The 14772-nt window shown below is 43.2% G+C and overlaps 1 protein-coding gene across 4 annotated transcripts in view; it reads right to left on the bottom strand.

Annotated features, from left to right (window-relative positions):
- LOC125226542 (protein male-specific lethal-3) overlaps window positions 1-14772 on the bottom strand; it is a 32820-nt gene that overhangs the window by 16408 nt on the left and 1640 nt on the right. For 3 of the 4 annotated variants that reach the window (XM_048130534.1, XM_048130542.1, XM_048130550.1), the window contains 7 exons: window positions 12817-12992; window positions 12200-12308; window positions 11534-11722; window positions 11148-11273; window positions 10484-10641; window positions 9024-9201; window positions 8059-8160 (listed from right to left, as the gene is read on the bottom strand). In XM_048130534.1, coding sequence (XP_047986491.1) covers window positions 8059-8160; window positions 9024-9201; window positions 10484-10641; window positions 11148-11273; window positions 11534-11722; window positions 12200-12308; window positions 12817-12992 — 1038 coding nt within the window. The remainder of the gene's footprint in view (window positions 1-8058; window positions 8161-9023; window positions 9202-10483; window positions 10642-11147; window positions 11274-11533; window positions 11723-12199; window positions 12309-12816; window positions 12993-14772) is intronic. The other variant, XM_048130556.1, reaches the window with a different exon arrangement.

Here is a 14772-nt window from a genome sequence, read left to right as displayed (position 1 = left end):
TTATTTTGTATGGCAACTTTTAAACCGTAAGAGATAGCCGGGGGGTGCTCGACCAAATGTCATACAGATATCCGAGTAGAAAAAGTTGCATTAAAAAAAAATCAAAATGGCCGACTTTTTTTTTGAAAATTTTCAAAATGGTCCTAGCGCGCTGAGATTTGGCACACGGGTGGACGGTCGCGCTAAGATTAGTATTCAAAAAGAAAATTTTGAAAAATTCAAAATGGCGGCCTTTGAGGGCCAATTGAAATTTGAATGGAGGTTTTTCTTTTAATTACCATAGCTCCGTAACGGTACAAAGAAGTGAAAAGTGCTCAAACAAATGTTATACAGTCACCCGAGGTCCATCGAATGGCATTAAAAAAAAATCAAAATGGCCGACTTTTTTTTTTTGAAAAATTTCAAAATGGTCCGAGCGCGCTGAAATTTTGCACACAGGTAGACAGCCACCCCAAAATTAGTATACAAAAAGAAAATTTTGAAAAATTCAAAATGGCGCCCTTTGAAGGCCAATTGAAATTTGTATGGAGGTCCTTTTTTTAAATCCCCATAGCTCCGTAACGGTAGGGAAAAGGTTAATAGTGCTTGAACTAATGTTGTACAGTTATCTGAGGTCCATCGAATGGCATTTACAAAATTTCAAAATGGCCGACTTTGAAAATTTTTTTTTTTATTTTCGGTCCGAGCGCGTTCAAATTTGGCACGTGGTAAGAACGGGGGCCAAAAATAGAAATGAGAAAAAAAAAATTCGGAAAAGTCAAAAACGGTGGCGAGAGGGGACAAAGTCAAATTTCCCTACCAGTTTGTATGGAGGTTTTTTTTTAAATCCCCATAGCTCCGTAACGGTAGGAGAAAGGTTAATAGTGCTTAAACTAATGTTGTACAGTTATTTGTGGTCCATCGAATGGCATTTACAAAATTTCAAAATGGCCGACTTTGAATTATTTTTTTTTTATTTTCGGTCCGAGCGCGTTCCAATTTGGGACTTGGTAAGAACGGGGGCCAAAAATAGAAATGAGTAAAAAATTTTTTTGGAAAAGTCAAAAACGGCGGCGAGAGGGGACAAAGTCAAATTTCCCTACCAGCTTGAGGGAGCGTTCCACAGCCCAACGGTCATTGCTCCGGTCCAAGTTCCGAGCTGCGTACAGACAGTGCTCCCAAGCAAGAAAATATAAGTAAAAGTGTCTAAAAAGCGACGCGGCGGGCCGGAGGCCGCAGGCCGGAAGTCCAACTTCCCTACAAATCCTACAATCCCCACAGTAACTACGCGGAGGACCGAAGGCCCGGAGCGTGTCTGACAGGCTCCCAAGTACGCGAAGGCCGCAGGCCGAGCTGCGGGCAGAGTGCTCCCAAGCACGCGAAGGCCGCAGGCCGAGCTGCGTGCAGACTGTGCTCCCAAGAAAACAATAACAAAAAGTATCTAAATAAGCGAAGCGGCGGGCCAAAGGCCCGACGCGGAGCTTCGAAACCCAGCGAAGGCCGAAGGCCGAGCTCCGCGTAGGGCCGAAGGCCCGGAGCGTCCCTGATCGGCTCGCCGGCGGACCGGGAAGTTGGAGCTTAAACACGACCCAATAGTAAAAGTGTCTTAGAGAAGCGAAACGACGGGCCGGAGGCTGCAGGCCGTAGGCCCGTCGTGAGCTTCTCAAGACACTTTTAATATTGGGTCGTGTTTAAGCTCCAACTTACCTACAACTCTCACAGTAACTACGTGGAGGGCCGAAGGCCCGGAGCGTGTCTGAGAGGCTCCCAAGCACGCGAAGGCCGCAGGCCGAGCTGCGGGCCGAGTGCTCCCAAGCACGCGAAGGCCGCAGGCCGAGCTGCGTACAGACAGTGCTCCCAAGCAAAACAATAACAAAAAGTATCTTAACAAGCGAAGCGGCGGGCCGAAGGCCCGACGCAGAGCTTCGAAACCCAGCGAAGGCCGAAGGCCGAGCTCCGCGTAGGGCCGAAGGCCCGGAGCGTCCCTGATCGGCTCGCCGGCGGACCGGGAAGTTGAAGCTTAAACACGACCCAATAGTAAAAGTGTCTTAGAGAAGCGAAACGACGGGCCGGAGGCCACAGGCCGTAGGCCCGTCGTGAGCTTCTCAAGACACTTTTACTATTGGGTCGTGTTTAAGCTCCAACTTCCCTTCAACCCCCACAGAAACTACGCTGAGGGCCGAAGGCCCGGAGCGTGTCTGAGAGGCTCCCAAGCACGCGAAGGCCTCAGGCCGAGCTGCGGGCAGAGTGCTCCCAAGCACGCGAAGGCCGCAGGCCGAGCTGCGTACAGACTGTGCTCCCAAACAAAACAATAACAAAAAGTATCTTAATAAGCGAAGCGGCGGGCCGAAGGCCCGACGCGGAGCTTCGAAACCAAGCGAAGGCCGAAGGCCGAGCTCCGCGTAGGGCCGAAGGCCCGGAGCGTCCCTGATCGGCTCGCCGGCGGACCGGGAAGTTGGAGCTTAAACACGACCCAATAGTAAAAGTGTCTTAGAGAAGCGAAACGACGGGCCGGAGGCCGCAGGCCGCAATAACAAAAAGTATCTTAACAAGCGAAGCGGCGGGCCGAAGGCCCGACGCGGAGCTTCGAAACCCAGCGAAGGCCGAAGGCCGAGCTCCGCGTAGGGCCGAAGGCCCGGAGCGTCCCTGATCGGCTCGCCGGCGGACCGGGAAGTTGGAGCTTAAACACGACCCAATAGTAAAAGTGTCTTAGAGAAGCGAAACGACGGGCCGGAGGCCGCAGGCCGCAGGCCCGTCGTGAGCTTCTCAAGACACTTTTACTATTGGGTCGTGTTTAAGCTCCAACTTTCGTACAACCCCCACAGTAACTACGCGGAGGGCCGAAGGCCCGGAGCGTGTCTGACAGGCTCCCAAGCACGCGAGGCCGCAGGCCGAGCTGCGGGCAGAGAGTGCTCCCAAGCACGCAAAGGCTAAAGCAAAAAAGCAAACAAGCAAAGCAATAAATCAAAAAAGCATAGCTCAAAAACAAAAAGCAAAAGCAAAACACAAAAACAAAAAGCAAAAGCAAAAACAATAAAGCAAAACAAAAAAAGAACACCGCGGGGCCCTCGGGCCCCGCGCACCTTTAAAAAACTAGTCTATATAATATAAAGCTACAACCCGACTGACATTTTTCAAAAAATGGGCAGAAGGAGTTTTTGCAGGTGGCAGTGTTTGGTGTGGTCGTATAGAGTTTGGTCCTGCGACCCCGGATAGATCAGACCGTCGGTCTACCGGTTCCGGGTAAAAAAATGTTGGACGGCCTGGCCAAACGGCTGAAGTTAGCCGGGGAGTGTTCGACCAAATGTCATAGAGGACCCTGGGCAGTTTTTGACGCCGCCATTTTTTTTTTCAAATGGCCGACTTTTTTTTTTGACAATTTTTCAAATTTATCGTGGAGTGCTCAAATTTTGGTCGTAGAATCTCCAAGCGGCCTTGATTCGAATGAAATAAAAAAAATTTGAAAAATGCTACAAATGTGGGAAAACTGGCCACTTTTATTTTGTATGGCAACTTTTAAACCGTAAGAGATAGCCGGGGGGTTCTCGACCAAATGTCATACAGGTATCCGAGTAGAAAAAAATTGCATTAAAAAAAATTCTAAATGGCCGACTTTTTTTTTTGAAAAATTTCAAAATGGTCCTAGCGCGCTGAGATTTGGCACACGGGTGGAAGGTGGCCCCAAGATTTATACTCAAAAAGAAAATTTTGAAAAATTCAAAATGGCGGCCTTTGAGGGCCAATTGAAATTTGAATGGAGGTTTTTCTTTTAATTACCATAGCTCCGTAACGGTACAAAGAAGTGAAAAGTGCTCAAACAAATGTTATACAGTCACCCGAGGTCCATCGAATGGCATTAAAAAAAAATCAAAATGGCCGACTTTTTTTTTTGAAAAATTTCAAAATGGTCCGAGCGCGCTGAAATTTTGCACACGGGTAGACAGCCACCCCAAGATTAGTATACAAAAAGAAAATTTTGAAAAATTCAAAATGGCGCCCTTTGAAGGTCAATTGAAATTTGTATGGAGGTCCTTTTTTTAAATCCCCATAGCTCCGTAACGGTAGGAAAAAGGTTAATAGTGCTTGAACTAATGTTGTACACTTATCTGAGGTCCATCGAATGGCATTTACAAAATTTCAAAATGGCCGACTTTGAAATTTTTTTTTTTTATTTTTTGTCCGAGCGCGTTCAAATTTGGCACGTGGTAAGAACGGGGGCCAAAAATAGAAATGAGAAAAAAAAATTTGGAAAAGTCAAAAACGGTGGCGAGAGGGGACAAAGTCAAATTTCCCTACCAGTTTGTATGGAGGTTTTTTTTTAAATCCCCATAGCTCCGTAACGGTAGGAAAAAGGTTAATAGTGCTTAAACTAATGTTGTACAGTTATCTGAGGTCCATCGAATGGCATTTACAAAATTTCAAAATGGCCGACTTTGAAATATTTTTTTTTATTTTCGGTCCGAGCGCGTTCAAATTTGGCACGTGGTAAGAGCGGGGGCCAAAAATAGAAATGAGAAAAAAATTTTTTTGGAAAAGTCAAAAACGGCGGCGAGAGGGGACAAAGTCAAATTTCCCTACCAGCCTGAGGGAGCGTTCTACAGCCCGACGGTCATTGCTCCGGTCCAAGTTCCGAGCTGCGTGCAGACTGTGCTCCCAAGAAAACAATAACAAAAAGTATCTAAATAAGCGAAGCGGCGGGCCAAAGGCCCGACGCGGAGCTTCGAAACCCAGCGAAGGCCGAAGGCCGAGCTCCGCGTAGGGCCGAAGGCCCGGAGCGTCCCTGATCGGCTCGCCGGCGGACCGGGAAGTTGGAGTTCAAACACGACCCAATAGTAAAAGTGTCTTAGAGAAGCGAAACGACGGGCCGGAGGCCGCAGGCCGCAGGCCCGTCGTGAGCTTCTCAAGACACTTTAACTATTGGATCGTGTTTAAGCTCCAACTTCCCTACAACCCCCACAGTAACTACGCGGAGGGCCGAAGGCCCGGAGCGTGTCTGACAGGCTCCCAAGCACGCGAAGGCCGCAGGCCGAGCTGCGGGCAGAGAGTGCTTCCAATCCAAGCACACAAAGGCTAAAGCAAAAAAGCAAACAAGTAAAGCAAAAAAACAAACAAGCTAAGCAAAGAAACAAAAAAGCAAAAAAGCAAAGCAAAAAAACAAACAAGCAAAGCAAAAAAAAAAAGCAACAAGAAAGACCGGCCTTTAAAAAACTAGTTCCATACATTACAGGCGGAATCTTGGATTCTTCTATTGATATCCTTCCGACATCCGTTATCGGATCGGATAATGTGAAAACGGTCTAATAGCGACTCAATAGTTTTTGTTCCTTGAAAGTCATTAATTTGAACAAATAAAATTATTCATTGAAATATATACAATTACAACGAGTATTATAATGTATAATACATTCATTTTGTAATGTAATCCAAAGAAATAACTTATAAGAAATATATTCTACCCTTTTTGCTTGTTTTCTGATTACTATTTAGCCAATTTTTCATTGACTCATACCATGGACTTTCAATAGGGACTGAGCTCACACTTTTTTTGCCATACTAAATTGAACTTTATCACCGGTGCAGAAAGGCGTTCTTATCAGACTAGTAAAAGTGTGTCCACATGAGAGGGTCAAAGTTGGGGCTGGTGTCCCTCTCGCACCTGTGACCAGTGTTAAAGAGATTACTACAGTAGTAGTATTTTTACCTGTATGATAACTAAGTTTATAAACTTCTTAAATTATTTTTGTATTATATCGAGGCAAGGATATTAATACCTTGTAATGAATTGGTAAGTCATTATTATGAAGCCATAAAACCAAAGATTTGCGCAATAAAAAAAACCTTTAATTCGGCATTAGTAGATTTGGTAGTAACTTTGAATATTGACTGGTATCCCCAAATAATGACAGTGATGACGTCATTCAAATAATTTTGACAGTGGCAATAAGTGCGAGAGGGACACCAGCCCCAACTTTACCCTCTCATGTGGACACACTTTTTGGCCTAACAACTCAATCTAGCTTAATGATATATAAATCTATGAGTCATACCGGACAACTGTCACTGTACACTTGTAATCCTTATTACAAGGGCATAACGTCTAGCGATGGTTAGCTAAGACAGAGTATTGCGGTTAGTAGGAACGACGCACGATGTTGAACCTTAGGTTACCTTCAATCAATACTAATACTGAAAGACAATTTTTAAACTTATTGCATTACATGTGTCTAACAAAATTTCAATGAAATGGGTTGTAAATCAAATACTAAAAAATCAATATTTAAAAAGAGAGGGTTGAAAAGGGTGTAAAAGATAAAAAAATAATAACAAGAAAAAAAGATTTCCACTGCCGAGGATCGAACCCACGACGTCAGGTCAGGAGCGCGCCCATAGTCTTACGCAACTATAACTGAGCTATTTAAGCGATAGTGAAGGTGGCGAAATATATTATTATACCGCGATGTAATGAAAATACGAATGAATAACTAACTTTTGAAATAATGCAGAAAATGACATCGTCAATAGTAGAGTTTGTAGGTAAATGAAAAATATGAAAATACTTCTTTCAGTACAGATTTTAGCGCTTCTTGGCGTGCATTTAAAGGTGGATTATTTTTTATACTTCTTTATTTTGATCTTAACGAAAAGTCTGTTCCAATTTTTTTGCTGATATAATTTTTGCCCTGAATGTTATTCTGAGCTAGTAAAATACTGAACTTCCGTTTTGTTTTTGGGGTGGTTTCAGTAGAAATAGTGTTTCAACACATAATGTAGATACAAAACAACCATAACTTCACTTGTCATTTTATTGCTTGCGTCATAACTAATTTAATTACTCCGCTTTTTGCTACTACGAAGTATCATTCACAAAAATAGGTGGTTTCTTAATGTGTTATAAAGATCATAAATTAAAGTAGTCGAATTTAAAACAAAAGTCCTGATACCATTTTCGCCTGATTTTTAGTGAATTAAAATAATCTTTTTTTTATTATATTATACGTTTCTTGTCACAAATTTTGGTGGCTTAACTAAAAAAACTGTACCAAATTACCAAACTTAATTTTTGGTGAGATAAAAAGTACTGTTATAGAATTAAGTTATTTTCCCAGTAGTAGCAAGACCGGATAGCTCTTGGGGTATTGACTGTAATTATACAGTCACACCTCGGACAATGACGACCAAATATGTATATGAAAGAGGGGCGTTCCTACAAGCGCGGATCCAGCTTCGTGCCCAGGGGGGGGGGGGTCACGTGGTAAGGGCCCAGCCCCCCCCTGGATCCGCGCATGCGTTCCTATGCACACAGTGTAAAGCCCCATTTAGATGGTACGAGTTTCTCGCCTCTAACGTATACGATTATCGAAGTACGATAAAAAATATCGTATCATGTAAACTGACTATTTCGCCTGGCGACTATCGCATACGATACTCGTATGCGAGTTTTTATTTCTCGCACGAATGTAAACGTTTTCATACGATACTCGCCAGGCGATTATCGCATACGAGTTTCTCGACCAAAACGGGCGAGAATCTCGTACCATCTAAATGGGGCTTTAGCTCGTGTAGGTGAACGCGTACCATGCTTGCATGAATGAGATATGACCACAGAACTTTATTTATATAGAAGAAACAAGTTCATCTATTTGTATAGGGGCCGAGCGTGTCAAATTTTGTACTGAAGTTGTTTCTTGCCTGTAATTTTAAATATGTCTCAGGCTCTTGATTGTTCATAATTTTTGTGTTGTTGCAATTGAATATCACGTAACGAGGCATTTTTTATGTTTTGATTGACTTCAACTTACAAAAATTGACGTCCGAAAGCTGCAAGCTGCGATTAAAGACGGACAACTCAGTGGATTTCACTGAGTTCATTTGACACGCTAAGTAGATACGTTTGCTTGATCTATGGTATATATGACATCTGTGGATATGACAAATCATTGGTCGCGTTTTTTGACAGGCGGTATCTATGAGGTAACCGAGAGCGGGTGGGCGGCACTTTCAGCGGGGAGCGGGAGTGGCCATACTGTCCGATAGTACTCTTTATTATACTGTGCTACAGTTGAAGGCTAGTACTCGTACCTGGACGAGAGAGTCTCGAAGGCGCGCTGCTCTCCCGTGGATGTGCAGGGCGCGGGCTCATCGTTCTCCGACTGCGACACGGCCGACTTGTGAGACCGCAACCTGGACGAATTATACAATGGCTGTTTATGACGATCTATTCTATGTGCTACTTCATTCAAATAAATGGTATTTAACTGAAAGCCCATACACCAGTTTTTAAAGTCGAATTATGAAAGTTTGAATCTATTTTTTTCACTAGGTTGATTTCAGTTGTTCGAAAAAAATATGTAACAAAAGATACTTTACTTGTTTTTTTAGAAAGTTGATATTTGAGTCAGGGTTAGAGATTAATCGTCAAAGCGGACCACAGGCTCTCACGAACCGTAGCGGATGCGGGGATAATGCAAGGAGGATGATGATATTTGAGTCGGGCTGTACATGGACATGGTAAGGTACCTAGGTACACACAATAAAATAAATAATAAAAGGTACTGCACTATTTCGATACAGAGTTGTTGGCATGTGTAAGCATTCTACGTCAAAAAGGTGACAGCTACGAAATAAATAGCCCCTCATTTATTTTCTATAAGTTACACTGTTGTAGAATTGGCAACACAAGAATAGCCGGGTCCACACTGACCGCACGCCTTGCGCGCAAAACGTCCGTGCTCATGCGGGTACGTTTGGCTCGCCCGAGCGTATTTTTAACCCCCGACGCAAAAACGACGGGGTGTTATAAGTTTGACGTGTCTGTCTGTTTGTCTGTCTGTGTGTGTGTCTGTCTGTGGCACCGTAGCTCCCGAACGGGTGAACCGATTTCGATTTAGTTTTTTTTTTTGAAAGGTGAGTTAGTCGGGAGTGTTCTTAGCCATGTTTCATGAAAATCGGTTCACTATGTCGCGGTCGGGGGTTTTTTCAAAATTTTAATTTTGTGGTTAGGTTATTCTTGGCAAGATTAGTCTCCGTTGATGGAGTAGCCTCACCGGCGGTTGAGGTTGCCGCGCGTGGCGGGGCGCTTGCCGTCGGCCTCGTCGGCGCTGGGCTCGCTCTTGGCGGGCTCCTTGCTGTTGCTCGCGTCGTTGGCGGCAGCCTCTTCACTGCCCGCCGCTGCCGTTGCCGCCGGCGCTGGCTCCTCGTGGTTGTTCGATTGCTCTTCTGTGGCTGTTTCAAAATACATATATGTTTTCATCACATTTGCTGTTTAAAGGTATCATTGCGTCTACGTGTACTGAAGCATAATGTACTATTTTATTCCCAAGGGAATAATGGATTTAGTTTTAAAAATTATCACAATCCGTACAATATTTCAGGCAAAGGATGTTTCAATCTGCCAAGGATTTTTATTGCACAACCAAAATTTTACTATTAAGCTATAAAATATATTATACGGTATGAAAAATGCATTTTATTTATGTTTTACAATTATTTCAGTGTGTTTTGCATTTATTTCGTAAAATTTAACTCAGATAAATTGTTATAATTTACAATCTGACAATATGCTCTCTACTCGCGCTTGACCGCGTGCGTACGCGAGGCACCCACCGTTGCCTAGCAACGGAGAGTACAACAGTTTTTATATGAATGAAAAATAAGTACAATTTTAGTTCAGTTATATGATTTATATGTTTTTTTGAACGTTGCATTTAATTTATATGCAGTATTTTCGTGTTTGTTTTCGTTCAAAAAGTGTTTGTTATCAAAAACAATGGATTTAATATGAATAATCTGATGTAGATCAAGATACACTACTGGTCGCAACGCCGCCGGTTGAAGGTTTTGCCTTATGACTGTTTCCTCTGTATTTTTCTCTCAAATGTGATGAAAAACATTGTGTGTAACTCGGGGAGTATGAATATTACTAACTCGAGTCTTTAAATCGCTCCGGCAAGCCGTCGCGATTTAACTTACTCTCGTTAGTAATATTCAACTTCCTCCCCTTGTTGCACAATGTACTATTACTGTGCTGTCAAAGAGTAAAATACAACGCCGTTGTGGTGCTCGAATCGTAGCATAATGTGAAAAACGCGGTGACCTCGTTCTCATCCCAAATTATATACTGCAATACTACCTGTATGTGTATACAGCCAATACCCGTTCACATCTATTTCAGTAACACTCCAAGACTCCACTGACTTGGATTTACTGGATACAATTTTATTTTTCAGTGAATGCATGGAGACGATTACAAAAATAATTAGCTCACTGCATAAGCAAGTCGTTATTAAAAGTAGACTAGCATTTCAATCTAAAGACCGGTCGTGGTTTGTTAGCTGTAAAAAGTATAATCCCCTTTACACTGAGTCATATAGACTTGAAATGTATGAGAAGAGATGGGACGGTTTTTCCCGCTAGCGGCGTTAGACGACTCGGCCGAACCTAATCTGGGTTTGAACCTCCTTTATCGTCCCCTCGCAGGCGAGCCGGCGCGGCGACGGGGACGTACCTGCGGGCGGGTCGGGCTCGGTGGGGTCGGGCGGCAGGTGCGAGTACTCGGGGATCTTGGGGCTCTTGATGTCCTCCGCCTCCTCCGCCGCCGCCGCCTCCGCCGCGCCTTCCTCTTCCTCCACCTCCGACTTCATCTCCTCCTCCTCGGCCGAGTCCCTGAAATATTACCATTATTCAATTTAACGGGTAGGAACGGGTTTTGGAAAGGCACTCCTTCCCACCAGAGATACGCTACGTGGATGTGTTTGATATCCACCGATCATGTTAATTGTTCCACAAAGCGTAGCGCTAGTGGGAACGGGTTCGACTACGCCGATTGGTGGATATCGGACTCATCTATAGCGATGTAGCGTAGCACATCTCTGGTGAAAAGGCACCCTTAGTGGCGCATTTTGTCACCGAAGCCTGTCGCTACAGTAGGCGTAGTACCTGGAATCTATACTAATGCGCCTAACGGCCAGTTGCACGAAAGCATCTGCCATTATCACAAAATTCGCCATATCATGTATGGGAGTTGCGTTGATTAGTCCCATAATAAGGAGGAGTTTAGATTCATTTCCGAACGCAACTCGCTGAGCAGCACAAATATGGCAGCGCGAGGTCGATGTATACACACGTCCAGGCCGTCCGTAACCTTGGCACAAGCAGCAGTATGTACTCACTCCTGCAGGAACTGGCCGCACAGCTCGTGGTACTGCTGACGCTCCTGTTTGTACAGCAACTGAGCGCGCAGCACGAAGTCGAAATATACGCGCAGGCCGTCCGCCACCTCGCGAACCAGATTCAATCTGAACAAAAAATGAACGTATAACGTTTGTTATCAAGAGATGATGAACAACATTATCTTATTACTATTTAAAATCTTGTCTAGCCAGCCCGTCGTCATGGAAACACAACGCAAGTGGGGCTTCATGGGCGGGTCGACGGCGAACCACTTCACGAACGAATCCAGCACCCGTGACCTCCTTATTTCACTACCGTGGTACATACGGTGGTCTACACTAGAATACCAGGCTGTCGCTATGGCAACAAAGAACAGAGCCCTCACCTGCATGACACGTCGCGCAGGTCGGGCTTCATGGGCGGATCGTGACGCGGGCGTTGCGGGTGCCAGGCGCCGGCGCGCGCGAACCACTTCACGAACGACTCCAGCACCTGCGCCGCGCTCGGCGCCGCGGGCAGTCGAGAGAGGCGGCCGCGTTTCACTACCAGGTGGTAGTCGAACGTCAGACGATCTCTGGCAAATAAAATTATTTTTGATTTTGAAATTGTTTTGTGTTTAAGTACACTTATTTGCACAACTCAGGCATAAGTGATTAATAAAATACTAAAAAAATGTGTAAAACCAATAAGTTGCGACATTTGCTGTGGAGTAGCCAAAGCCAAACTTTGGTGTGTGTGTGTAACTCGACTACATATCACTAGATATGGAGCTGTCATCAAAAGTAAAACTATACTGCAATTTGGACATAATATCCCTAATAGTAAAGTTAAAATCGTTATAGCCCACAAGCTGTTTATAAACATTGTTTCTCAAGTTTAATTGAAAATGAATTTATGTGTACACACAATTTCGCAGAAGGATTACGAAACATTTCATATTTTCATGAGATTAAAGGTTATATTAGTAAAATTCATGCTTCGTTGTGAATGACACAGTTGTAAAAATGTTACTTTCTGTGATGTTAATGTCCTAGTGTGGTGTAAGCAGTACCTGAGCGCGGAGGGTAGCGTGATGTGCGCGCGGCCCTGGTGCGGCGGCGGCGAGTGCGGGCTGCTGCAGCCCGAGCCCGTGGACGAGTCCGTGTCGCCCGTCGACCCATCTACAATAAAATAACTTATTTATTATATATACCTGCATACACCTGTTGTTTACCCACTTTTGATCGAGATTAATAAGAAGTCAGCGTTTAGCCCATTCCCCATTACAGTACAGCATAGCCAATGGTTTTGGCACTATGGTGAATAAACTGTGTTTGGCATGAGTTGTCCTGTACAGGGCATAACTAAATTTAGATATTTAATGGAAGTTTTACAAAAAGAAAATTAGATAAATTTAATGTAGGCAACATTGAGTTTACTACTATGTTAATACATGGAACTAAATAAGTGCTTAAAACAACACTAATACCTACATTACCTACAAACAAAGCAACAGAGAACATTCAACACGCAAGGACATCCTTAAGGTTTAAAATCAGTTCATGATTCAGTTTGGTGTGAATGGAAAAAAAAGTAAATCATGCAAGCAATATGACATGATTCAAAGTATCCAATTTTTTATGTTTCGCACTGCACATTTTTGACACATGAAATGAGCACTCGGTCTACCTGAAGGCATGTGATTAGTAGGCATTCCTCGGCTACTGTTATGGTCGCTAGTCGCAGGCTCACCGTCGGGCTGCGTGCTGGACGAGGAGCCGTCGTCGCTGAACCCGTGGCGCGCGCGCTTGGCCGGGCCCGCGCCGCTGCCCTTCTTGCGCTCGCGCCGGTACAGGTAGGCGCCACTGAGCACAGGGTTTTTCATTGATATAAAATTCAAAACTTTGAACTTTGATCATAAACAATATGCCTTCAGTACCATGACAAGATACATATGTATGAACAAATATTAGTTACAATTAGAGATGCAACGAATAGTTATTTGGCCGGATACCGGATACCGAATATTCGACCCCACCATCGGCCGAATATTCGGCAGCAGAATTTTACCTACAATTTAAGCAGGGAGCGGGCGCGTCGTGCAGGTTTTGACTTGATTCGTAGTGAACTTCGCGCGGAGTCCGTTTTTGTTCAAGTAAATGTTTATTTTTTTAATAATAAAGGGCTATGATTATAAGTATTATAGCCGTAACTGTTTTTTTTACATTTAATTTGTTTACCCTAAAAATCATTCAATAAAAAATTGCACATCTGGTACCCGGCCGGATAGTATGTCAGTGTCACTATCCGGTATCCGGCCGAATATTAAAATAAGGGCCGAATAGGCCGGATACCGAATAGTAACCGAATATTCGGTGCATCTCTAGTTACAATACATACATGGCTAATATTAGTTACAATAATATTAAATAGGAAAAACAAAAATTCCTGTTTTGATAGTCAGCATCTAAAGCCAGTGGATTCACAAGTGCAAAAACAAATGAAGTGTATTGCTCAACAATTTGCAACTATATTATTGCAGAGGCACAAGGCACTGAAAATAAAGTCAGATTAAAATATCATTTTCAGTAGCTGCATAATGTTGCCATATGAGATTGGATCACTATCCTTATAAAAAAAACTAGCTTTTACCCGCGGCTTCGCCCGCGTAATAAAAGTATTCATTAATATTTTCATTTGGATCCGTAGGGACCGTAGGTATATTTATCTGCGATTATTTCGATTGCACATAATACTTTTGCTTGCAATGATTGTAGAAATATTACACATCGACCACAGCGTAGGTAATTCTATATACGCTGGGGAAACCTTTATAAACATCCCACATAGCCCGTATTTCGACACTATGATCGGTGGGTAAAAGTACTTTTTTCTATTATCCCTTACAATTTTTTACATTCTGCTTATACTTATCGCAAACGTAATCTTCAAGCAAGCAAACAACGATCGTCTTAGAGCACATTGATTGTAAGAGACCGCCGACCGATTATCCGTATCCCGCTAACGATACCCATATTATCCGTATCCGTATCGCTATCCCTATCGCTATACCTATCGCTTTCCCTATCGCTATCCCTATCGCTATTCCTATCCCTATCCCTTATCAAGATGTTTAATGATATAACACTTTAAGTTCTCGCGCTTTGTACACATATTTAAAGTCACATACAGGTCAAACGCGATTAATTAACATTATTTTTACCTTTTTTCCCAACGTTTCGGCCAGGTTGCACTAGCCGTGGTCGCGGAAGACTGACGTCCCAGCAAAATGTCACCGGAGATGTAAACAACACAAAACTACCCGATATTAATTTATATAAATGTTCGGGGTAGACAAATAAATATAATCTACCCGCTTTTAGTTAATGTTTATTTCCCACCATGTTTATTTTAAAGGTAAAAATAATGTTAATTAATCGCGTTCGACCTGTATGTGACTTTAAATATATGTTTAATGATTTCTTATCAAGTGCTAAAATATAAAGTTTCATGGTTTTATTATCATTTAAAATTAAGAAATCCCATACAAACTTTCAACCTCTTTTTCAACCCCTTCATCCCTTTTTTTCGAAATAAAAAGTAGCCTATGTTCTGTCTCAGGGTCTAAAGATTGTCTGTTCCAAA

This window comes from Leguminivora glycinivorella, chromosome 1 (genome assembly GCF_023078275.1).
Source record: "Leguminivora glycinivorella isolate SPB_JAAS2020 chromosome 1, LegGlyc_1.1, whole genome shotgun sequence".
NCBI lineage: Eukaryota > Metazoa > Arthropoda > Insecta > Lepidoptera > Tortricidae > Leguminivora > Leguminivora glycinivorella.
The sequence above is the reverse complement of the archived record's forward strand: the minus strand, read 5'-3'. Positions and strand labels throughout refer to the sequence as shown.